General features: G+C 40.8%; 1 protein-coding gene across 6 annotated transcripts in view; it reads left to right on the forward strand.

Annotated features, from left to right (window-relative positions):
* The window catches only part of Grk4 (G protein-coupled receptor kinase 4), a 79,567-nt gene that overhangs the window by 21,398 nt on the left and 31,634 nt on the right, over positions 1-26,535 (forward strand). For 2 of the 6 annotated variants that reach the window (XM_071614105.1, XM_071614107.1), the window contains exons 3-8: positions 2,983-3,095; positions 9,581-9,658; positions 17,824-17,924; positions 19,349-19,441; positions 20,373-20,436; positions 25,112-25,252. In XM_071614105.1, coding sequence (XP_071470206.1) covers positions 2,983-3,095; positions 9,581-9,658; positions 17,824-17,924; positions 19,349-19,441; positions 20,373-20,436; positions 25,112-25,252 — 590 coding nt within the window. Of the gene's footprint in view, positions 1-2,982; positions 3,096-8,659; positions 8,699-9,580; positions 9,659-17,558; positions 17,579-17,820; positions 17,925-19,348; positions 19,442-20,372; positions 20,437-25,111; positions 25,253-26,535 lie in introns of those variants that run through there. The other 4 variants (XM_034635888.2, XM_071614108.1, XM_071614106.1 and 1 more) reach the window with 4 other exon arrangements.

Genomic DNA, 26,535 nt, shown 5'->3' on the forward strand with positions numbered 1-26,535 from the left:
CTACACATGACATTACAATGCATAATTTCACTTTTCTTTACTGCAGAATAAAACTCCATTGTGTGTATATGCCTTATTTTGAGGCAGGTTCCATAGTTCAGCTGTTGTGAATTATGCTGCTATTAACATGGTATACATGTAGCATGATAGTATGTTGACTTTAATTTTTTTTGAAGAGTATATTCTTTCTTTTTTTAAAACATTTTATTTTTTTATTTATTTTTATGTGTTGCTGAGGATTGAACCCAGGGCCTTGCATGTGCAAGGCGAGTGCTCTACCGCTGACCCCAGCCCCAGCCCCTGTTGACTTTAATTCTTTAGGATAAGAATAAATACTGAGGAGCGGTCTTTTAGCTCTGTGGCACTGTGGGCTCAGGACCCACATGCTTCCTATGTCTAGTCTGCCAGAACTTCTCCCCTCCTGGTGAGCCTGACTTCTGCTGGGGACCAGTGCCCTCTTTCCAAATACTAATTCCCCTCTCTCTGTTGTTCATCTGTGGCACCCAGAGCAGCCTCTGAGGGTCACCAGGCTAGGAGCTAGGTCCTTTGACCCTGCAGAGTGGGAGCCTCTGGTGGCAGCATCTGTCTACTGCTTGAGAGATATTAAATTTTGTGACATATTTCTGTGATTTGTTTTTTGGGTGTGTTATGTTTGTTTTTCATGCCATGTGAAATCTAACGCATGGAAAAGTGAAATCATTAATGAAATTTTGAACCAGATAGGGTAAAAAGGGTTTTTGTTAGCTGCTGCTTTTTTCCAAAATTGGAGCTCTGGAGTTGCTTATCCAAGTCTGTAATAAGGGTGCATGTGTGAATGCCACAGCCAGCACTGCCCTCTCTGGTGGTTGCATAGTTCTGTTTTCCCAACATTCTCTCCAAGTGGGGTTCTATTGTGGCATGCTAATGGGGCAGCATCCCCACAAGACCCCTGTCCCAGTGCACAGCAGAATTGTCCACTTTGCTAGAAGACACCTCTGGTTCCTTCAGCAGTGTTCTGTGTCTCCCTCTTGGGTCCCAGCATCTCTACTGCTTGATTCCTAGCCTCTTGGCCAGCCACTCAGGATTGGACAGCAGGCTCCTGTGATGCTAGGGAGGGACATACTTAAAGAGGTCCAGCTTGTCCTTGGGTTCGAGTTAATGGTTCTTTTATTGATCCAACCCCATCAGCTTTCTCTCTTCCAGGCAATATGTAAAATTCTGACTCCTGGAGGTGCCTTACTCTTTTTCTGTGTTAGAGTTTTTTTCTTTATGTCATTGTTTTGTCTTTGTTTTATTATTTGGTCATTTTTTAGGAATCTGGGAGAGAAGGAAGGCAGACCTATGTTCTGGTCTACCATCCTCAGATGGAAATGAGGAGTGTTTCTGATTCTTTGGATGAGGGAGGAAAGTATTAAAAACTTTCATATTTCAAAAACATAACTTTTGACTGGCTTGTTTCTCTTGCTTTCTTAAGTATAGTTAGGTAGTATCCCTAAAATAAAATAGAGTAGCCAAATTGGATGAAGTAGGTTGTAGAACTTCTGAAAAACTGTTGTGAGGTTTGTGAAAACAAGCAGCTATATCCTGGCCATCCTGAGCTCATATCCTTGCCTTCATTCTCCATGTTCAGACTCAGTGGTCCAAAACAGGATCGTGGGGATGACACATGGCATTTTTGCCAGAACGTAGTGGTTGAGAGGTGACGCCAGCAAGCCATTGAGATGATGATGGTTATGTTGTGTGTTCAATTGTATATTAGACCCCTGCTGTCCACCTCGGCCTGCTACTTTGGGAGTTCTCATGGGATTCCTGGGGAGTTCCGTTGGTTGGGGAAGTGCCGGAGGAGGGATTTTCGGTTCGTGTGTGGTGTGTCCCTGGAGAAGGCTGCGTGTGCGTGGCCTTTGTGAGAGTATGGAGAATAAAGGAGTTCCTGTTTTGAACCTACAAGGCTGTGTGGCGGCTCGAATATTTTGTGCCCAGCCAGATTGCAGCAGTTTCCCAGAGTTACATGGTTTCAGTGATGCTTAACAGAAGGATTTGTTAATGACTTGCTCACTTTTTGTGAACTTTATGTTAATTCTTAAGCTTTAGAGTCACATTAGGAGACCTAAACATGTTTATTTCAAGTTGGGAGCCACTGTTCAGAGAGTAACTGGTTTTCTTTCTGAAATACAAATTAACCTATTTTGAACCTAAGTTTTATTTTGTTTTATATCCTTCTTTACATATTGACCAAATGTTAGTGCCCTGTTCTCAGAACTATAGCAGTGTTTGAGGTAAGGTATAATACAGTGTTTCCTACAGGAAAAAAACAAAACAAGAGCAGTTAAAGAGATAATTAAACATATATATTTGTGACTTTTTTTTAATACTAAGATTGAACCCCAGGTGTTTACCCCTGAGCTACATCCTCAGAGCTTTTAATTTTTCCTTTTGAGATAGAGTTTCACTAAGTTGAGGAGGCTGGCCTTGAACTTGTGATCCTCCTGCCTCAACCTCTCAAGTCATTGTGGTTACAGGCATGTTCCAGGGTGCCCAACTATATTTGTGACATTTTAAGTACAAAAGGTAACAAAATGAAAAAGTGTTTTAAAAATCTAACAGTACATTCCTGCAGGATATTTCACATTCATGCAGTTGATTCCAGTATATAGGGTGGGTACTATAATGGAGGAGTCTCTTCCTTCTCCTTCCTTCCCTGTGGGGGCCTCTAGGGAATCTCCATCCCTGTGTGTTTCCTTTTGGAAAAGAACAGGCCCTGCAAGTCAGGATTCACTCATCCTTGTGAGTTCTTGAGTTATCTTGGGTGCTAAATATTTTAATGTTCATCATAACCCACTCTAAATTAATAAATAGAAGAGTAGTTAAAAATAATACTTCAAAAAATAATACTACTATGTTTCTACTTTCATTGTATCTAGTGAAAATATTAAGATGCAGAATAGCATTTAGTAAATTATAACCATTATATTTGCTTGTTTCCCTTCCCCTTTCTTGTCCCAGAAAAAGATTATAGCAGTCTCTGTGACAAGCAGCCAATAGGAAGACTTCTCTTCAGGCAATTCTGTGATGCAAAACCAGATCTTAAGAGTTGCATTGAATTCTTGGTTGCAGTGGTAAGCGATTCATTTCAGAGTTGAACTGCCCAGTCTGGTTTGAAAATTTAAAAACTAGACCTGGACAATGACACAGAGGTTATGGATAGACTGGTTGTATTGGTGTTGTAGTTATATTCTTAGTACGGAAATCCCTTCTGTATGAGATGATATGGTCACGGAATTACATCCCCAGTGCGGGGGAATTGCACCTGCTCACTGAGTGCTTTTGACCCCTGCTGCCTTCGTTTGTGGAAGGTTGACAAGCAAAAGAAGGCCATATGCTTCTTTAGCCAACTGAAGTGTGCCCTTCCTGCCCTCTGTGGTAGACCTGTGGTCCAGACGCATTTGGAAGGGATAATGTCATTGTAAGAAAGATGAGCTTTTGGGTGGAGTTTACTAAGCTCTGTGAAGCATCTACCATTCTCTTGTATCCTGTTTGAGATGTATTTTACCTGTGATTTTTTTCCCTAGGTTAAGAGTTTTGTGTTTCTAAGTATTTATGAAGACCACTGGCAAGCCTAGAATTTCAAGACTATGAAGTAACCAACCAATAGAAAATGGGTGCAATTCAGCAGAAAAGCTCTCTTACTTTGTTATTTATACCAAGGTTATGACCCTTCCTCTCAGCTTTGGCCAGTTCTGGTTATATCAGCAAATATATATCCAACACTTATTATATACAGAGGGCTGTATTATATCATTGCATTTGTATTCACTTTCTCGCCATAATAGCCTTATAAAAACTTCTTGAAGTTATTTATTTATAATGACATTTTTCAGAAAAACATTTGAAGCTCTTTTTTTATTTGCTTCCTACCCCTCAAAACTTCCCTAGTCTGTACCTTCTGGCACTGTTGTTAAAAGAAGACAAAACTGGGCCTGGGGCTGTAGCTCAGTGGTAGAGCACTTGCCTGGCATGTGTGAGGCCCTGGGTTCCATCCTCAGCACCACATATAAATAGATAGATAGATAGATAGATAGATCCATTGATGACTTAAAAATAGAAAAAAAGAAAAGAAGACAAACTTAGAAAAGTGTCAGTTATTTCTTTTTAAAGGCAGGATTCTGATGCAGTGGGCCATGCCTTCTTGGTTAAATGAGTGGAAAATGGGTGTAAATTTTCATGTAATGAGTTATGTTTTCCAAACTGCCTTACTTTAAGAATTTAGGGACCTACAATTTTTATTTCCAGTAAAATGGCTAAATTGCATAGTTAAAATTCTATTTTGGGTTTAAATCTTCTGATATTATCATGATACCCATTAGTTACTAGGTAACAGGTTTAATTTTGTTTTTTAATTTTTTAAAAAAAATTCTGGTAACAATTGTGTAGATTCAGAAAGAGCACCTGATGGTGCTGTTCATGCAGCACTTACTGCTTTGACTATCCTGTGATAGGTGATTACAGGTTTTTGGTGCAGAGACTGACTGCATCTTATCCACCCTGCCCCACAGCATTTGACCCCTTGCTCAGTATTTGTTGAATGAATTAATGCCATCTATAAAAGTTAGGATTCAGCCAGAGAACCAGAGTCATTAGGAGGTAGATTTGAAAAGACTGATTACAAGACATTGGCTTACGACAGTGGATCTGACTAGGAAAGTCCAAAATGTATAGGATGGACCATCAGGAAGGACATGATGTAACTCTCCAGAAATAGGACACAGCTGCTGTCCTTAGGCAGAATTTCTTCAGAGAAGCCTCAGCTCTGCTCTTAGCTCTTTTCAACAGTTTGGGTGAGACCCACCAGGATATGTAGGATAATCTCCCTTATATTGAGTCAACTGAAGTAAGGGAGAAAAATGCTTAATCACCAGGAAAAGTTCAACTTCTGTTCCCTCTCCCAGAACATCGGTATAAATGATTAAACAGCTGCCTAAAGTAGGTGAAGGAGAATCTTGTGTGTGGTTGAAGAAAATAAGAATTAAAAAGCAAAAGTGATTTGTGGAACTGGAGAGTTGAGACTGTGGTCTGCTGGAGAGTCCCTCCCAGAACCTTGTTAGGACTCCCAGCTTCATGTCCAGGATCGAAATCAGAGGAAAGGCATTCTACCTAAACCTTCCCCCAAAGCCTCAGGGACTTGTAATATCAGCTGGAGGCTGTTCACTTCAGAGAATGAAACAGGTCTGACCAGCAGCATTCCTGGTGAAGTGCTGTGTGCCCTAACAGGAGCTGCGTGTATGAGTGCAGGAAGGGGCTGCAAGCTCATGTACATCACCTTTTCCCCAAAGGGACCCCACTTCCTAGAGGGCCACCTACTCAGTACTTCCTTTGGAGTTTCCCCCAGGCCCAAAAGTGGATTGCAGAGCAAGTAAGTCCCTGGTGATTCAGTGATGCAGAATGTTCAAGAGTCTACTAGCTGAAAGAGATTTCAAGATGGCAGAATTAGAGCAGGTTGCTTTCCTAACTACTCTGTGGTGTGAAACCAAGAAAGCAGACAGGCAGCTTTCTCAGCAAGGTGGGTGAACGAAAAAAAGCAGGGGGAGACTTTACTGGAGTTTAATACTTGACACTCAAAGCAGACTGGGAACTCAAGAGGTTGTATATAATAAATTAAGGAAGAAATCTCCAGCACCACAGCCACTACTGTAGCTAGAGGTGCCAGCCAGAGTGGTCCTTTCATGAGCACAGTGGAGAGATAAGGGAACTAATGGAACCACATCTTTAGGAGGACTTAGGCATGTCTGGGTACAGAGTTTGAGATCAAAGACACTGCCCAACTAAACTGAAGGGCACGCTACACAATAGCCTTGCACAGGAAAGAAACCACATCTCTCCTGGTGGGGTGCAGAGGACAGAAGGAGGAACCATTTTACAGTCGCGATGCTGGGACCAGCAGTTGAGGGAGCCAAGTCCTAGCAAATCAAGGCTGGCCCAAAATATAGCCTGGCAAACCCACATTGCACAACAGAGTGTGCCTAAGTGACCAGGAGAAAATCAAACGTGAAAAGAGGTTTACACAGGGGACTACTGGTTATGGAAACCTACCCGGCTCTATCCCTCCCTCTCTAATCCGACTGCTTGCAGGACTGGCTGGGAGAGATGCACCTGGCCAGGAATTTGAAAGGGCAGGAGAGACTGAGTTTGGAGACTGAATCTGAGACCAGGAAACTTGATGTCCAAAGGTGGAATCACGCAAGTGGAACCCAGGGTAGATCCTGGAGTGCAGTCTAATAGTGTGGACAGTCTATTCCTGGGCCCTAAGGGTGTGCTGATTTAGAATCTCCTGACCCATTGACATTTGGCAAAGAGCCTGGAGCCTACCTAAACCTAAACCCTGCCTCCAAGAGTTCCGCATACGGGATTACCTCTCACTCCAGTGCCCTAACAGGAGCTGCGTGTATGAGTGCAGGAAGGGGCAAGCATCATACTTCAGACACCCCACCTAAAACTTTTGAGAAGGGAAGCTGAGAATATTTTAGATTCCAACAGAAACAATTCTTTTGACTTTACTTTGATATATATTTTTTTCTTTTCTCTGCTTAATTGTGACCTTTATGGTTCATGGACATTTATACATATTCATATTTTTTTCTTTTCTCATTTCTAGCATTTTTGAAACCAGTTATTTTTCATGGATCAGTTTTTTGAGGACTAAGAATTTTGATTAGTATATTTCAGTTTTGTTTTATATTTTTCAATTTTTAATTTTTCAATTTTTTACTTTATATGTTTTTTCTCTCACTTGTTTCCCATGATTCTCTCTTTTCTTCTGCTAATAGCCAATCTCTGTTGTTCTCTCCTTCATGCTTCCTTCAATTTTTTTAACTTCTATTTTCTCTTCTTCTCCCTCATAATCATCACATCCTATATTACTTCTGTTCTCTCCCTATTCACCATTTGAAATTGTAAACCATTTTGCAAACTTACTGTTTTTATTGATGGCAGTAATGTCATTTCTGTTCATTGTGACAACATTGTAGATGTCATAGTAGGAACTGTTTGGTTTAATGTTATGTATATTGTTTGCATTGGTTGTTATTATTATTTTTCACCCCCTAAACAGGGAGATACTGAAAACCTTCAGGTACACTGTAAGTCCACAGGATAGGAATTCTACTGCTTCAGATCCATGTTGTTAGATGGTTAGACATATAAACAACATGAAAAAACAAAGGAATGAATCTTTCCATACAAACCAAGAGACTTCAATAAAAGAATCCATTGCAACCACAGTGGAAGAAATGTCAAGAGAAGGAGTTTAGAATGTAAGGTGAGGGATGATATAAGGAATGATATCCAAGAGAAAATACAAGAAGTGAAAGATCACTTCAATAAAGAGAGTCTGAAAAAAAATCAAGTAGAAATCCTCAAAATGAAGGAATCAGTAAACCAAGTTAAAAATTTAATAGAAAGCATCACCAACAGATTATACCACTTGAAGACAGAGTTTCAGGCAATGAAGACAAAATATATAATCATGAAAATAATGTTGACCATGGAGAAAAGAGGTTAAGAAACTGTGAACAGAACTTCCAAGAAATATGGGATAATCTGAAAAGACCAAATTTAAGATTTATTGGGATGAAGGCTCATAGATACAAACCAAAGGAATGCACAACTTTTTCAATGAAATCAAATCAGAAAATTTCCCAAACCTAAAGAATGAAAAAAAAATCAGATAATGCAGGATGTTTATAGGACTCCAAATACACAGAATTACAACAGATCCACACCAAGGCACATTATTATTGAAAATACCTAACATACAGAATTAGGATAGAATTTTAAAGGCTACCAGAGAAAAATGAAAAGTCACATTTAGAGGGAAACCAATCCAGATCTGAGCTGATTTCTCAACCCAGACACTCAAAGCTAGGAGGTCGTGGAATAATATATATCAAGCTCTGAAAGAAAATGGATAACAGCCAAGAATACTATAGCCAGCAAAATTAAACTTCAGAATTGACGATTAAATAAAACCTTCCATGTTAAATAAATGTTAAAAGAATTCACAACTAGGGCTGGGGTCCTAGCTCAGTGGTAGAGCACTCGCCTAGCATGTGTGAGGCCCTGGATTCGATCCTCAGCACCACATAAAAATGAATAAATAAAGATATTGTATTCAACTAAAAAATAAAATATTAAAAAATCTGCAAGAGAGTCTTCATAGGCAAAGACATCCACAGACTGAAGGTAAAAGAATGGGAGAAAACATTTCACTCACATGGATCTTGTAAACAAGCAGGAGTATCTATCCTCAGATAAAGTGGACTTCAAGTCATAGTTGATTGGAAGGGTCAAAGAAGGCCATTTCATACTGCTTACGGGAATTATACATTGAGAAGATATAATAATTGTAAATATTTTTGCCCCAAACAATGGAGCATATACATACATCAAACCCCTCTCAACTTCAAGAATCGAAGAGCTCAAAATCCAGTAATAAAGGGTGACTTTAACATACTTCTCTCCTCACTGGGTACATCATTTAAACAAAAACTAAATAAAGAAGCTATAGAACTAAAAATATACTAGCTGAAGAACTCCCACCATGGTGAGCTTTTTGTACTTGAAGAGCACCTGCTCACATAAATAGAGCCAGCCCTGAGCAGCTTGCCCCTCCCACCAGCCTCTGCCTCGTAGAGCTATTGGGATGTTCAGGCTAGATTGTTCTCTGGTAAGGGGTTAAGCCTCACACAGGATACAATTTAGTTCCATCCCCATTTTGGGGGGAGGGTACTGGGGATTGATTGAACTCAGGGGCACTGGACCCCGGAGCCACAGCCCAGCCCTATTCTGTATTGTATTTAGAGACAGGGTCTCACTGAGTTGCTTAGTGCCTTGCCATTGCTGAGGCTGGCTTTGAACTTGCAATCCTCCTGTCTCAGCCTCCTGAGCCACTAGGATCATAGGAATGCACCACCATGCCCGGCTCTATTCCCATTTTTTAAGGACACACCAAGCTTGGAAAGTCCTCCAGAGTTTTCAGAAGCTAGATGATGAAGTGATTTCTTTTTCTCTAACAACAGCTGGATGGCATTATGTGCTCTATGGTCCCTCCTCTGACTCCTGGTAAAGGGGATTCTTACTTTGGTATCACCATTTCTGACTCCCCTGGGAGCTGTGGAGACAGCTTTTCAAGGGGCTCTTAGAAATTTCTAAAATATTATTGTCTAGTCCATATTTATTTAGCTACAATGAATGGGTTAAAATATAATAGATCTTAGAGAGTATTATGAAGAGTGTTGCTCTACTACTTTATTAACCCCCTTTTAAAAATGACGTTTTAAAGCTGGGAGTATATTGCAGTGATAGAGCATATGCTTAGCATGTGCAAGGCTCTGGATTATATCCCTAGTGCCCCCCCAAAATAATAATTGACAGTTTCACTCCCTCCTGACCCTTAGACTCCCAAAGAATAGCTAGAGATACTTGATCAGTAGAACTGCTGTCTGTTTCTGAGGGTATCAAGTCAATTCCGTAAGTCAGAATTTGAAATATGAAAATATTATGATGAAGCACAACTTACATTTTTCTTTTCTCCCGTCTCTCTAATCAGACAGAGTATGAAGTTGCCATTGAGGAGGAACGAAGAGACTGTGGACTATCAATCTTAGAGAGATTCTTCAATGATGAGGTGTTTTCTTCATTAGAATAAAGATTTATATATAACTTACTTAAATAATGAAAGTGCATAACTCTTTTTACTTTGATATTACAAATATGTTAAATGTATTACTTTCTTTCAAATCTTTCTTTTCTGTGGTTTTGTTTGATTGAGTAATGAATTAACAATTAAATCCCTTAAAAAATGATTCAACAAATCGAAACTTTATATGTTTCTTCAACCAGAATGTAGAATTAGAGTTTTATTTGCTTCTCTGGAGTACAAATAACATTTTTTCCTAAAAGCCTTAACAGGTCTTAGTTTTTATTCTTTTTGACTCATGTTATGGTTTGGATGTGAGGTGTCTCCCAAAAGCTCACGTGTGAGACACTGCGAGAGGGTTTAGAGGAGAAATGGTTCGGTTTTGAGAGCCTTAACTCAGTCGATGAATTAATCACCTAGTAGGATTGATGAAGTGGTAATGGAAGGCAAGTGGGGTGTGGATGGAGGACTGAGGCACTGAGGGTGGCTTTGGGGTGGGTGTTTCTATCTGGTGAATGGAGTCTCTCTGCTTCCTGATCATCATGTGAACTGTTTCCCTCTGCCACTCTCTTCTGCCATGTTGTTCACACTCACCTTGAGCCTCAAGGAATGGAGCTGCTGTCTCTGGATTGAGACCTCTGAAACTGTGAGCCCCCAAATAAACTTTTCTTCCTCTACAGTTATTCTGGTTGGGTCTTTCAGTCACAGCAGGAAAAAACTGACTAAAACAACTCACAATATTCTCTCTTTTTTTAAATTTGGGTTTGTGGTACTGGGGATTGAACCCAGGGAGGCTCTACCATTGACTACATCCCCAGCCCCACACCCACTTTTTAAATTTTGAGAGTGGGGCCGAGGTTGTGGCTCAGTGGTATGGTGCTTGCCTAGCATGCATGAGGCACTGGGTTCGATCCCCGGAACCACGTAAAAATAAAATAAAGGTTAAAAAAAAAAAAAAAGATTATTTAAAAAAAATTTTTTTTTGAGATGTGGTCTCACTAAATTGTCCAGGCTGAGCTTGAACTTGTGATCCTCTTGCCTCAGCCTCCCTGATAGTTGGGATTACAGGCATGGGCTGCTGTGCTAGCCTGACTTGCCAAGTTCCTGTTTCCTTTCCTGTGGCTTCTGTTTTGTAGGCTGTTAGAAGTCCTAGATTCTGGAAGGAAAACAGTAATGACATTTCATGAACACTCTAAGTCTTGCAAATGTGACAAATTATAATGAATTTATAGATATAGAGGTTGGGAAATCCAATATCAAGGTACCAGAATCTGGCAGTGGCCTTACTGTGGCATCACATGGCAGAAAGGCAAAGAGAGCAAATGCAGAAAGGGATGCACCTACTTACCAGAGGGCATTAATCCATCCAGGAGCTGCATACCTCTTAAAGGACCCATGTTCCAGTACTGTCACAATGGCAGTTAAATTTCACCATGAGTTTTGTAGAGGTTGGACATTCAAACCGTAGCACTTGATGGTAGTGAGAGATGTTCATACACCGTTTCTCTTCCTTTATTTACCATCAGCCTATGGTAAATAAAGGAAGAGAAACGGTGTATGAACATCTCGTCTCCACCTGATGCCTTGCCCTTGTACTTGGTCATCATTGTAGTTGGTCTTTGCTGATCTTTTCTTTAACAACAATAAGAACAAAATCTATTGCTTTTACATACTAAAAATGGGAACTTCTTAAGGTCATTTATTCAAATTTCAGAAACCTAGAATATATAAAATACCAAACGTAAGAACACTGTGTGTTTTCGTTCTTGTATCCTATCACTCATTCTTAGTTTTCTTAGTTTTCATATCAGGTTTCTCAGATATTAAAATTCATCCAGGTTTGAATGTACAATTAAAAGGAATCATGACAAAAAACAGTTGGATTTTGTTGGGAATACAAAATTGGTTCAATAGCCAAAAATGATGTTCTCCTCTGGTATATTGTATTATTGTTACAGGTATTGTGATAGACACAGAAAAAGCATTTGACAAAATCTATATTCTTTGGTAATAAAAGTATTCAACAAACTAGGAATGGAATGGAACTTGCTTGGCCTGGTAAAGGATATCTATGAAATACCCTCAGCTAACATCTTACTTCAGGGTGACAGACTGTATCCTCTAGGGCTGGGGCTGGGGCTCAGTGGTAGAGTGTTTGCCTTGAATGTGTGAGGTACTGGGTTCGATCCTCAGTACCACATAAAAATAAATAAATAAAATAAAGATATTGTGTCCATCTACAATTTAAAAAAATTTAAAAAGATCAGGTGTTCTACTCTAAGATTAGGAACAAGATGAGCTTTCCAGTTCTCACCACGTCTATTGAATGAAGCTGTGACAGGATATCCCATTGTACACACATAAAGAAAAAGATACTAGAGCTAATAAATGAGTCTGTAATGATTGCAGGATACTAGATCACTGTCCAAAATTCTACTGTATTCTTGTACACTAGCAATTAAAATCCCAAAAACTAAATTAAGAAATTCCATTTATATTTTCTTCAAAAATATTTAAGAATGAATATAACAAAATGAAACATTTGCTTACTAAAACCACAAATCATTGAAAAATTACAGACGATCTAAATGAATGGATAAATATTCCATGTTCATGGATCAAAAGTCTTAATATTGTTAACATGGCAATACTCTCCAAATGGATATACAGGTTTGAAAGAATGATCAATGCTTGTTGGTTGGTGGTATTGGGTGGGAGAGGTTTTACCTCTATGATGGATGAGAGGGAAAGGACAGCATACCCCGCCACTTTAACCCCTTCGTGTATAAAGGAGCTACCATCTGAGAACCAGACAGGTCCAAAGAGGGCAGGGGTCCCTCAGAAATGGTGGTAGGGCAGGGTAAAATCGTCTCTAATACCTCCAGGCATTTGTAGAGAGGATCTTGTGAGGGAGAAGATGGGAGGAGGAAGGCAGTGTTTAATGAAGAGCAGGACTGAAAAGAGATGGAGGGATTTTCAAGGAATGAGACAAGGAGGGATAGAACCCTGGAAGGAGGAAGTGACTGTAGCCCCTTGAAAGTGAGGAAGTCCTCACCATCTAGTGAGGAGATGAGATGGTTAGCGGGGAGGCAAAGGTAAGCTTGTGTGCTTCTTTCTGGAGGTCATGGGCCGCTGCTAGGGCTCTGAGGCATGGGGGCCAGCTGATGGTGGGGTCGATCTGTTTGGATAGGTAGGCCACTGGTGCAAATGTGGGGCCATATTCCTGACCCAGAATGCCCAGACTTTGCCCCTGTTTTTCATGTACATAGAGGGTGAAGGGTCAGGAGAGGTCGGGGAGATGCAGGGCGGGTGCCCAGAGGAGGGCCTTTTTGTAAAGGGCTTCCCTACTGCTGAGGGTAGGGGTTCATCTTGGGGGCCCTCGGCTAGATTATATAGTGGCCTGGCGAGGAGGGAGAAATTCAAAAGTAATCCAGGCCCTGAAGTACCCAGCCAAACCCAAGAAGGAGAGTCATCTTTGGTCTTTAGTGTCTTTAGACCCAGTAAGTTGTTTTCTGTCTACTGTAATGGCCTTTTTCCCTTGAGAAATAGAGAACCCTAGATAGTGACCTCTTTACATACTATTTGGGCCTTTTGTGGAGAGGCCCGATATCCCTTTAAGGCCAAGAAATTAAGTAGGAGAACTGTGTCATCTGTTGAGTGCCCTTTGGACAGGCTACAAAGGAGAAGATCATCAACATATTGCAAGAGGGTGGATTTGGGGCACTGGGGGTGAAAAAATTGGAGGTCGGAGGCCAAGGTTTGTCCAAAGAGGTGTGGACTATCTCGAAATCCCTGAGGAAGGACAGTCCAGGTTAGTTGTGGAGAATGTCTGGTGGTGGGATCTGTCCAGGTAAAGGCAAAAAGATCTTGTGATTCGGGGGCAAGGGGAATGGAGAAGAAAGCATCCTTTAAATCTATGACCGAGAAGTGGGTGGCAGTGTGGGGGATCTGAGACAGCAGGGTGTATGGGTTGGGAACCAAAGGATGTATGGGCCTAACGGAGGTGTTGATGAGTCTAAGCCGGAACTAAGCGATAGGACCCATTGGGATTTCTTCCGCTAGTATGGGAGTATTGTAAGGGGAATGAGCAGGATGGAGGTACCTCTTGCTAAGAAGGTCCTGAATAATAGGTTGTAGGCCCAGAAGAGCTTTTGTGGACAGGGGATATTGAGCCTGATTGGGGAAGGTGTTAGGATCTTTGAGATGAATGTTAACTGGTGGGCAGGAAACGGTGGAGGGGGTGTGGGTATCCCATACAGTTGGGTCAACCAGGTTCGTAGGGAAGGGATCCTTTTTCATGTCAGTCTCACAAGTGGAGCAGAATGGCCAGTCTTCTGCCAAAAGGGCCCGAAAAGATGAACAGGCCGATTCTGGGGCCTGATTGATGCCAGGAGCCCGGATGTTGATTGTTGTATTAAATTTAGAGAGAATATCTCGGCCGAGCAAAGGAGCTGGACATTGAGGCATAACTACAAACGTCTGAGAGACTGGGAAGTTGTCTATGGAACAGAGTAATAGGGGAATCTTTTTTGGATGGATGGTCCTTCCTCCTACCCCGACAATAGGAGAGATAGACGGCACTGTTTGCCCCCAGAATTCTGTCAGGACTGAGAAAGTAGCCCTGGTGTCAAGGAGAAAGTCAACCTTGCCCCCATCCACCTGAATCCACACCCTGGGTTCTTAATTGTTACGGCCGGCCAGGGACAAGGACCCAAGGCTCTGTCAATCTTTGATTTGTATGCCCAGAAGGTCAGAGGATTCCCTGGCTATAGGCTTCCTACGGAATCTAGGACAGTCAGAACCCCAATGACCTTGTTCTTTCAAGGTTCAGTACAACCCCTATCAAAATTCTAGCTGCCTATTTTGTAGAAATTAGGAAGCTGATTTTTTTAAAATTTTGAATTCATATGAACATTCAAAGGACACAGAATAGTTTTAATATTCTTGAAAAAAACAGGAGTCACACTTTTTAATTTCAAAACTTAATGCAAAGCTACAATAATCAAGACAATGAGGTACTTAGATAAGAATAGACATACAAGTCAATGGCATAGAATTGAGAGTCCAGAAATAAACCTATACATTTATAGTCACAGGGCTTCTGATATGGGTGCCAAGACAGTTCAGTGAGCAGAAGAAGAGTCTTTTCAACAATTGGATCCGGAACAACTGGATATTGTTGAAAATGAGATTGGACCCTTACCTCAAACCATAAATAAATAATGCCATATAGATAAAGATCTAAATGTAAGAACTAAAAACTATACAGCTTTCTAATATTCAGGTATATTAAGGACTCTTACAACTCAACAATAAAAACACAACCCATTTCAATTAAAGCTCGAGAAGTCCTACTTGGCTGTGTGAAGCCTCAGACCAGTTGCACTGCATGGTAACTTACTGTACTATGCATTAGCTTACCTTATCTCTCTGTTCCTCGATTTGGGAGGCATGGCTGTTCCTTTTTTTGGGAATGAATATCTATTAATGTAAAGCGTTTCTAAGATCAAAAATAGTCTTTATTTGAAGTTAATCATTGAACAGTCTTTTTTAATTTGTTCTACTTAGTTGTATACAACAGATGAATGCATTTTAATTCATCATACACAAATGGAGCACAACATTTCAATTCTCTAGTTGTACATGGTGTAGAGTCACACCATTTGTGCATCATACATGTACCTAGGGTAATAATGTCCATCTCCTTTGCTGTCTTTCCTACCCTCATAAACCCTCCTCAGCCTCCCCTTTGCCCTATCCAAAGAACCTCCATTCTTCCCATGCCCTGCCCCCTATCATAGATCAGCATCCACTAATCAGAGAAAACATCCAGCCTTTAGGGTTTGGGGATTGGCTTACTTCGCTTAACCAATAAAAATAAATAAATTTAAAAAAATATATAATGTTCTCCAGCTCCATCCATTTACCTGCAAATGCCACCATATTATTCTCTTTTAATGCTGACTAATATTCCATTGTGTATATGTACCACAGTTTCTTTATTCATTCATCTACTGATGGACATCTAGGTTGGTTTTACAGTTTAGCTATTGTGAATTTAGCTGCTATAGACATTGGTGTGGCTATGTCACTATAGTATGCTGATTTTAAGTCCTTTGGGTATAGACTGAGGAGTGGGATAACTAGGTCAAATGATGGTTCCATTCCAAGTTTTCTGAGGAATTACCACACTGCTTTCCAGATTGGTTGCACCAATTTGCAGTCCCACCAGCAATGTATGAGTGTGCCTTTCTCCCCACACCCTCACCAACACTTATTATCACTTGTATTCTTGATAGCTGCCATTCTGACTGGGGTGAGATGATATCTTAGAGAGCAGTTTTGATTTGCATTTCTCTGATTACTAAAGATATTGAATACTTTTTCATATATTTATTGATTGCAGGTGTGTCTTCTTCTGAGAAGTGTCTGTTCAGTTCCTTAGCCTATTTATTGTTTGGGTTGTTTGGGGGGTATTAAGTCTTTTTTTTTTTTTAAAGAGAGAGAGAGAAAGAGAGAGAGAGAATTTTAATATTTATTTTTTAATTTTCGGCGGACACAACATCTTTGTTTGTATGTGGTGCTGAGGATCGAACCCGGGCCGCACGCATGCCAGGCGAGCGCGCTACCGCTTGAGCCACATCCCCAGCCCATGTCTTTTGAGTTCTTTATATATCCTGGAGATTAGTGCACCGTCTGGTATGTGTGTAGCAAAAACCTGCTCCCACACTGTAGGCTCTCTGTTCAGCTCAATGATGTTTGTTTTGCTGAGAAGAAGTTTTTTAGTTTGAATCCATCCCATTTATTAATTCTTGATTTTATTTCTTGTGCTTTAAGAGTCTTTTTAAGGAAGTTGGGGCCTAATCTGACGTGATGGAGATTTGAGCCTGTTTTTTCTTCTATTGGGTGCAGGTTCTCTAGTCTCTGGTCTTCTATTATGTGCAGGTTCTCTGGTAATAATGTTCAGGTCCTTGATCCACTTTGAGTTGAGTTTTGTGCATGGTGAGAGACAGGTTTAATTTCATTTCACTGCATTTGGATTTCCAGTTTCTGAGCACCATTTGTTGAAGAGGCTATCCTTTCTCCAGTATATGTTTTTGGTGCCTTTGTTTAGTATGAGATAACTGTATTTATGTGGATTTAAAATTTTATATTAAGGGACTGGGGTTGTAGCTCAGTGGTAGATCATTTGCCTTGCATGTGTGAGGCACTGGGTTCGAAACGTAGCACCACATAAAAATAAATAAAGATATCTATTATTTAAAGACTCTGTATTAATGCTTAAAAAATAAAAAAGGACTGAGGATACAGCTCAGAGTGCCCCTGGGTTCAATTCTAGTACCACAAAAAACAAAAAGATATTAGTGATCCTTTCTGAGCCGGTGAGGTGCCATGCTCCTGTAGCTCTAGCTATTTGAGAGGCCAGGTAGGAGGATCGCTTGAGTCTCTAAACTTGAGGCCAGCTTGGGCAACATAGCAAAACCCTGATATCATCACCCCTCTGCTTGCTGTCTCTGTCATTTTGACTACCATGGTCATCTTACATATGAAATCATATAGTGTTAGTCTTTTCGTCACTTATTTGAGTGAGCAGGATTTTGTCAAGATTCATCATATTGTAGCATGTGTCAGAATGCTCTTTCTTTGTGTGGGCCTGGGCGTTGAGCCCAGGCCCTCATGCATACTCAGCAAGAGTTCTGCCACTGAGCTATAGCCCAACATTTGAAAGTCCTTCCTTTTTAAGGCTGCATGCATATGCCACATTTTATTCATCCATTTGTGGAAACCCGGATTGTTTCCACCTTGGGCTAATGTGAGTAATGCATATTCTTCTTCAAGGCTCTGTTTTCCATTCTGAATTTTTTTCTTAGGGGCTGGGGATTGAACCCAGGTTCTCACGCTGATGAGGTAAGTGCCTGCCACTGAGCCGCACCCCCTAGCCCTCATTCTGGACATATCTGGAGTGCAGAGGAATGGGTCTGAAAAGGCAGGCAGCAGGCTGAACTCTGGAGAGCAGGACTGGGGTGGGGGATTTGTTATTTCATACACTTTATGTTTTCACTTTTTAATAGTAGGCTTGTAGGTTCTTCTTACAATTGGTCAGCTGTGAAATTACTAATTGTTATGTGTTTGGTTTGTGCTATATTGAGAAGAAAGAAGCCCTTTTACCAGAAATACCTCCAGATATTGTGAGGCACTGTAGATGGAGTCTGAAACAGAACCCCTCCAAAGATGTCTTTGAGGAATGCACTAGGTAAGAGGTTCATGCCCATCCCCAAGCATATTGTCTGTGGGTATACCCAGGACAGAGGACTGACGGGAGTCTTCTCTGCATGGACAAGTTCTTATAAGAGTATTTTCCAAATTAAAATGACCACTTTCCCTAGAAGGAATGACTATGGGGTGATGATGACATGTATGTGAGTGGTGCTGAAGAGGGTCATGTGGTGGAGACTGTGTCCTAGCAGCCCTGGGATAGCTCTGGACATCTCTGCGCTGCCTTGAAGAATGCCATCTCATTTTGTGTAAGCACACTTGATGGTATTCAGATGATGATGAAATAACATCAGAGTGTGGGCACATTGCTAAGTGACTCATGACCACTTTTAAGATCTTTTCCTATGTATTTTTAATGCCCAAAGAGTTTTCAAAACCTTATCTTACATCGGTCTTACATTGATGTTGCAAGTGGGCACCAAAACTCAGGGAGTTGAATTTGCTCATTTATTCATTCAACAAATAATTTATTTTATTAAGGGCATCTATTACTAAGGTCTACTCTAAGTAAAAATTTTATTATTTCTATAACTAAATTGTAAATAAAATCTAAGAGGCATGACTAATCTCATAAAATTTCTTCAAGAAGGTTTGGGGATGTGGCCCAGTGGTAGAGCACTTGCTAAGCGTGTATGAGGCCCTGGGTTCAGGCACCACAACCAACAACAAATAATAACAACGATAAGGAAGAAAGGAAAAAAGAAATGTGTAGCCTAAAGTAATTTATTGGGTATTTTATATTCAGTTTCAGATGTGTCACATATTAACATTTTCTACCAAATAACTATAATCATTCTGATATTTGCTTGCTTTAGTGTTGTGGCTCTTTTTTTGTTTTTTGTTTTTTTCAAGTCCTGGGGAATGAATCCAGAGGCACTTTACCACTGAGCTAAATCCTGAGCCCCTTTTTAAATTTCTTTTCTTTCAAGATGGGTCTGAGTTGCTCAGACTAGCCTCAAACTTGCCATCCTCCTGGCTCAGCCTCCCAAGTAGCTGGGCTTACAGGAGTATGCACTGACTCCGGCCCACTTTAGTCTTATTTACAAAAGGTTTGACTTTTGTAAATTGTGCATGAAACACATACATGCACACACCTTGAATGCATTTTAAACTCTTGTCTTACTAATAGTATATTTTTTTATTGTTATTATTTTTCCTATGTCCATATATGCAAGAAAAAAATGACTTAAGATGGGAGGGTAAAGTGATTTCATGTCTTTTAAATTCTTCCTATTTTCAGTGATGGCACTGGAATTCATTGTGAATTTCTGTAATAGCAATTGTATACTGAATTGTGTATAATGATGGACCGTTCCATATTCTGTGTTAGTGTACTGAGACATAGATGTTTTCATGTTTTTACACAACAAATGTATATAATTACATAAACTCTTTTTCTAGAGTTGTCCATAACTATTTGAGTAAAAATCCATTTGAAGAATATCAAGAAAGCCCTTATTTTTCCCAATTTCTGCAATGGAAGTGGCTAGAAAGGTATGTTTTAATTTAAAACTCAATAGAAACAAGTAGTTACTTCTAATAATGCGTACTGATTGAGGTCTACTTTTCTATCTGTCAAAACACTACTGTAAATTCTGAGTTATATATGGCATTTTTACACAGAAATTATTAACAGGTATAATATTACATAATTTCTTTTGAGTCAATGAACTCTAGTTTCACTTTTTAAAGTAGCAGTCCTGTTGGTACAGTGGTTAGAAAATAAAACATCCTAGACTTATAATAATATAATATGATGGTTGAAACTGCAATCTAGGCTCCTGCTCAGCCTCTTGCTAGCTGTGACCTCAGGCAAGTAACTTAACCATTGTGAGCTTCAGAACTTGCCCTGTTGGGCTATTGTTAGAATCATCTGGGAAATGCATGTGAAATGTTTAGCCCAGTTTGGGCACACAGAATTAGTGCCCTGACAGTGCTATTATGATCACTGTTATTGTTACTGAGATTATTGTTTTCCAGTTGCAGTTCACATGCTTCTTTTGGAACATTGGGTATAAATGTTTTTGAGGTTCTTTATTCAGAGGACAATGTGCTATGTTTATGCATTTTCCCTAGCAGCTCTCTGGCAGGTTCAGAGGTATGCCTGAGATAGTGCCATGAGTTTAAACATGAGTATTTCCTAGTGTGGGCTGCTTGCAGACCTGTCTTCAGTTAGAAAGGATGACTGGACTGCTCTGCATCTTGCATTAGTGTTTTCAACAAATCTGAATTACACTTGTCTCTATGAATGCAGTTCCCAAGAGGGAGCGCCTCGGTGCTGAAGCCCTGATGCCTTGGTTCTGGGCTTTCCTGGGGAGCACAGTTGGTCACCAAATATGGCTGGCCTGGGAGCTGCTAGGCTTCTGTGTTTTAAAATAACATCATGTATGATATAAGACCTGAAACCTTTTTTTTAATTGATTAGGCAACCAGTAACTAAGAAGACGTTTAGACATTACAGAGTTCTAGGAAAAGGTGGATTTGGAGAGGTGAGTGATATGGGCCAGTTATGAGCAGTACGTTTGTTCTAGACAGGTGGGCAACCACGTCATTGGAAGACAGGAGCTTCAGGTAAGGTGTCAACTTTACCACTATATTTATTTCCTTGCTGTGTGTTTTGGGAATTAGTTAACCAATCCTGAGAATGGAGATAAAAGTTTGAGCAAAAAAATACTTTGCTACAAGCTTTTAAGAAATCCCTCACCTTTTTGACTTCCTATTTTTAAAGGAAGCTGTTTTCCTGTGCTTAATTTTCAAGTTGAGGCAGTTTGTCCAAATTGAAAGATAATTATTTCTATAATGTGAATTTTTTATTATTCTATTTCTATAAATTAGGAGTAGCCCTAAAATTCAGATAATTCAGAGTACTTTTTTTTTTTTTTTTAAGAAGTATGGTGTCACTCTGTTGTCTGCTGTCCACAAATTCATGGGCTCAATTGATCCTTCTGCCTCAGCCTCTCTAGTAGCTGGGACTCTAGGTACCAGCCACCTCACCTGGCCAGAGTACATCATTAAATACTTACTTAACTCATCTGTTTCAAAGGTGACATGTGCCAGTTAATGAAAAGTACCATTGGTGACACTGTTGAATGTGAGCACTTTCAGTCAGGAGTAGGGAGAGCCATCAGGGAACTAACCCTGTGTGTTCAAGTCAGAAGTAGGTCACACTGTCCACATGTGATATAAACCATGCATGCTCCCAAATTTCAGAATAAGGCAAAAGCCACCAACACTGCCTTTAAATCAGTCAGGGAGCTGGCCCAAGAGTGAGGCACTACAGTGAGGTGTTGCATACTTGCATTTTGATACACAGTAAGAAACTGGCTGGCACAGTCATCCCTTCCGGAGCAATCTGACAGTTCTGTGGAACTCGTGGAAGAGTGGCGTGGCCCTTTATGTAGGTGGTGTGTTGACAGTGTTCCCTGTTGGGATGCACCCTAGAACCTGAGATTCATTTCCTCTCTTCAGCTCATGCTGTTTTGCCTTTCATAATCTTCAACTACAGAGGCTCAGATTTTGTCAAAGAACAGAAGAAAAGAACTTTTAGGGACCTGGGTCTCTGTGAGTGTTTTTGCTTTTTGTTGGTACTAGGGATTGAACCCAGGGGCACTGTACCCCTGAATCACATTTCAGCCATTTTTATCTTGAGACAGCATTTCGCTAAGTTGCTGAGGCTGATATTGAACTTGTGATCCTCCTGCCTCAGCTTCCAAAGTCGCTGGGATTACAGGCATGTGCCACTGCACCCAGCTGGGTCTCTGTGTTTACAAAAGAGTGAAGTTCTGGGCTGGGGCTGGGGCTCAGTAGTGGAGCACTTGCCTGGCACACATGAGGCACTGGGTTCTATCCTCAGCATCACATAAAAGTAAATAAATAAAATAAAGTTATTGTGTCCACCTACAACTAAAATAAATAATTATAGCCTCATCTAAGATTTTAAATGAACTAAAAAGGAGCATGTTAGCAAATTGTAACCACTGGGAAAGACAGGATGTATTTATGATATTTTAGATTAGTTTTGAACACATTTCCTTGGGTTTCCAGACAAATGGTAGGATAGACAAATCAACCATGGTGACTCTTCGTAGACTTGTTCTGGATGAGTTGTGTTCTAAGTCGGGGTCGTGAGCAGTCTTTCTACTTTCATGCCTGTCAGGAGGGCCTTTCAGCCCTGGGTCCAGTAGTGCATTTATTTGCTTTTTCCAGATGTTAACACCTCTTCCAGAGAGTTTGAAAAAACAAAAATAATTTTTTTATCTTGTCAACAGTAATTCTCTTATGTTTGCTTTTATTTTGGGGGGGGGGTACCAGGGATTGAACTCAGGGGCACTTGACTACTGAGCCACATCTCAGCCCTTTTTTGTATTTTATTTAGAGAGAGAATCTCATTGAGCACCTCACTTTTGCTGAGCCTGGTTTTGAACATGTGATCCTCCAGCCTCGGCCTCCTGAGCCATGGGATCCCAGGCCTGCACTCTGCTGTCAGCTCTTGCGTGTGTTTTAAGTTCTTTCAATCAATCTGTGGGTCCTGAGGCAGGCACAGTGGAAAGGGATTGGGCCAACAGTTGGTTTGGGAGGTAGCATGGTGCAGGGGAAAGAGCACAGACTGCAGAGCTACATGGCCTGGGGTCAAGGTCCTGACCTATCACAGTCAGCTCTGTGGTCTTGCTCTCTGCCTTCACATCATCCTCTGAGGGGGAGTGACAGCTGAGTTGTTGAGAGGAGCAGAAGAGCACTGTGACTTTTGTCAACAGTGCCCGATGCTCTGATCTGCTTTCCCTTCCCTTCCTCTGATCTGGCAATTCCACCTGGAGAGATTTATCTAACATTACTTCTAAGGATATGCAGAGAGTTACATGCCGAAACAATCGTAGGAAAATTGTTAAACGAAATTTGGAATAGTCTTATTCTTGGAGAATATTTAATGATGGGAAAATGGTAACACTGTTAGATATAAAAAGGGTGTTATTATTTATTCCATAACATGAGCCAGTTCTGTCCTAAAAGGCAGGGAAGTAGGGAGTGAAGTCCATATCCTTGGATATACATGTACAGAGATGAACCTGGAAGCCTGCACAGCAATGTTAGTGATATTTATCTTGGAGGTCAGGCAAGTTGCTAATATCACTGTCCTTATGACTTCAAGCACTTTCCACAATGTCGGATAAAATTATATCATGTCTTATATTTGCTTTTGTGGTAATCTCTGCAGTGGGTACATGTGGTGTGAGTGTGTCTGTGTGGTACATGTGTGTCTGTGGTGTGCAGTGCTTGGGAGTCAAGAGGACATACAATGGCTATAGTATGTTGATAAGCAGAAGCTGATTTTGTTTTAAAATGTTCGTGATATAAAGTTAAGATAATTCATAAATATTACTTTAAGAACCAAATAAATAGAATAAAGGTATGAAAATCTGAATTCTGTGAAACACATTTCCTTATTGAACATTTTTTGTTTTTGTTCTTGAGATGGAGTCTTGCTATGTTGTCCAGGCTGGCCTTGAACTCCTGGGCTTGAGCAATCCTCCTACCTCAGCTTCACAAGTAGCTGGAATCACCTTGAATATTTTTTGGTAGTACTGGTGATTGAACCCAGAGCCCAGCACATGTTAGGCAAGTACTCCACCACTGAGCTACATCTCAGCCCTTTTTAAATTTTATTTTGATGGAGAGTTTCATTACATTGTCAAGGCTAACCTTGAACTTGTGATACTTCTGCCTCAGCCTCCCAGGTAGCTAGTTTACAGGTGTGCACTACCATGCCCAGCTCCAGCCTTGAACTTCTTTTTTTTAATAAATAAATATTTATTTATGTATCTTTAGTTTTAGGTGGATACATTAGTTTGTTTTTATGTGCTTCATGCATGCTAGGTGAGCACTCTACCACTGAGCCACCACCCCTGCCCCCAGCCTTGAACTTCTTAACTTAAAAAAGTTAAGAATCTTCTTTTAAAAAAAAAAAAAGAGAGATAGAGAGAGAGAGAGAATTTTTTAATATTTATTTTTTTAGTTTTCGGCAGACACAACATCTTTGTTTGTATGTGGTGCTGAGGATCGAACCCGGGCCGCACGCATGCCAGGCGAGCGCACTACCGCTTGAGCCACATCCCCAGCCCAAGAATCTTCTTAATTTTGTATTTTAAAATATAAAAAGCAAAATAGATATATGGGGACATATTTAAACTAAACAGATTAACATGCCACACATGAACAAGTTCCATATAAAAACATGGCATTACATTCACTTGACTGGGCAGCCTCTCACCATGAGAAGCTAGGATAAGAGATGAAGAACCAATTTGAAAGCTCAGTGTATCTTAGGCTGTTGCAGGAAACAGACTGTTCAAGAAGCGGCAAGCAGCTGGAAGACAACTCAAACTTCATTCCAGAAGATCATCCAGAGATCAGACTCCAAATTCTAAGCATCCATCACCAGTTTTTCACAACATTTATAGGCTATCTAGTGTCATAAATTTTCTAGTCTAAATGTGGTTGTGCGTGGGTTTCAAGTGGGAAGCAAGAGTGTGATAAAAAGAAGAACTGTCTGTTTGTACTAGGCCTCTCTAGCCTTGGGCCTGGAGCCTCCACTAGGGTTTACACTTCAAAGGCATTTGCACCTCAGAGGGAAGTAGTTAGATCTTAGGGAAAGTCATTTCCAGTTCAAAAGATAGGAGTGGAAGATGCCGATCAAGTTTCCTGAAGACTGGCTGACTAGAAAGGGGAGGGGAACTCTCCCTTTCCAGGGCACTAATTCTGATGACATTATTAAGATAATTTATTTTGCATCCAGGCAGAGGGTAGTTACCCATTACTAGGGCATGCTGGTATGCACTTATAATCCCTGCTACACAAGTGCAAGGCCAGCCTGGGCAAATAAGACCAGTCACAAGATAAAAACATCCAAGTCCTGGGGATGTGGCCCAGTGTAGTGTTTGCCTGGTGTGAGGGAGTCCCTGGTTCTGTCCCAATACTGCAAAAACAAAAGGAACCATGTGATATGTTCACAACTGAAATGCCCTTGGCTTCTCAGGTTTTGTTTCTGAACTTTACTAGAGAGGGTTATCACAGAATAAACAGGTTTTGTGTGTGTGTGCGTGTGTGTGTGCGTGCGTGTGCGCCCCAAGAATCACAGTTGTACATAAACCTTTTCTTTGTTTAAACTAGGTTTGTGCCTGTCAGGTACGAGCTACAGGAAAAATGTATGCCTGCAAAAAGCTAGAAAAAAAAAGAATAAAAAAGAGGAAAGGTGAAGCTATGGCTCTGAATGAAAAAAGAATCCTAGAAAAAGTGCACAGTCGATTTGTAGTAAGTACCTTCTTTAGGGAGCGATAGAGAACTGAGTTGCCACAAGAGGTCAGACACTCACTGCCAAGGCCAACGGAAGGAAGGGTATGCCACTGAACCTGGCGGCAAGCCCACCTGGTGGGCAGTCCACCTCTCTTATCCCCCTTTTTGCCCTGATCGGAGGAGCTCAAGGTTGCAATCTATTGACTGGCTAATCTTAATTAAAATGGCTGCAACTGGAGCTTATGTTCCAGTTAAGGCTAAATGCTACATTCTGAAAACGAGCCACCCGACTTACTGTTTCTCAACCCTGTACCATATATTGTAGGCTGTAAGCTCCTGTTGGAGCCCTGGATCATGCACTGTGCTTCTCAGTGGAGTTTATTTGGGGCTTGCTGTCCAGTGGAAGGGAGAGTTTGTCTTCCTTATGCAGATCTTGCGCAGAGCGGTGTTGATCCTGCTGCCAGCTGTGTCTTTCTTTCTGTTGCTGCCATCCATTCTACTCTCAGCCCCTCTTCACTTTTGTATAGAGGTTTACTGTCCCCTCAGTTACCTTGGCATTTTCTGGTGGCATGCCCTCTCCTTCCTTGGATGGCCTCCAGCTAGCTGCTCTGATCCACGTAGGGCATAGTGATGTGAATGTGCTGAAAATATTCTTTAGCCCTTCTCCCATCTGGGCCTTCTCTGTGGCTCAGTCTCTCTTCCATCTCTTTGCCTTTTATGATTCCTTGTGTGTTTATCACTAGACCCTCACTAGTGTACCCCAGTCACACCAAGCCCAGAGTTCCACCTTCATGGTTGCAGGTACGGCTTGATCAGGGCAGGCTGGAATCAGGTGCCTCCAGGCCCCAGCTGTGCTGTCATTGTGTGCTGCAGCGTCCTGTCCAAGCCGAGTTTCCTCCACCTGCTGACACATTCCTGCAGCCTCTACTGCAGTACACAGGCTAGTGAAAAGGGAGAGTTTGAAAAATAATTTCTAAAATGACTTAGAATATTGAGTTATTTCCTCAAAGTCATTTGTTTCTTAGCACTGGAGTCAGCTGATTTACAATGAGGGACAAATTCCTTCACAGCCCACATCTGAATTTAGTGCACATGTGCGTTGGTATGTGTAGTGTGTCAGTTTCATATGCAATTACATGAAAATCTTTAATAAAATGGGCTTATCCTTGAATCGCTTTAAACATGTGTAACTGAAACCAGAGACTAGATTCCCCACTTTGCCAATTTCCTTCTGGGTTCTTTTTTATTTTTTTTTAGTTGTAGTCGGACACAACACCTTTATTTCACTTATTTATTTTTAT

Source organism: Marmota flaviventris, chromosome 7 (genome assembly GCF_047511675.1).
Source record: "Marmota flaviventris isolate mMarFla1 chromosome 7, mMarFla1.hap1, whole genome shotgun sequence".
In the NCBI taxonomy this organism is placed as follows: Eukaryota; Metazoa; Chordata; class Mammalia; order Rodentia; family Sciuridae; genus Marmota; species Marmota flaviventris.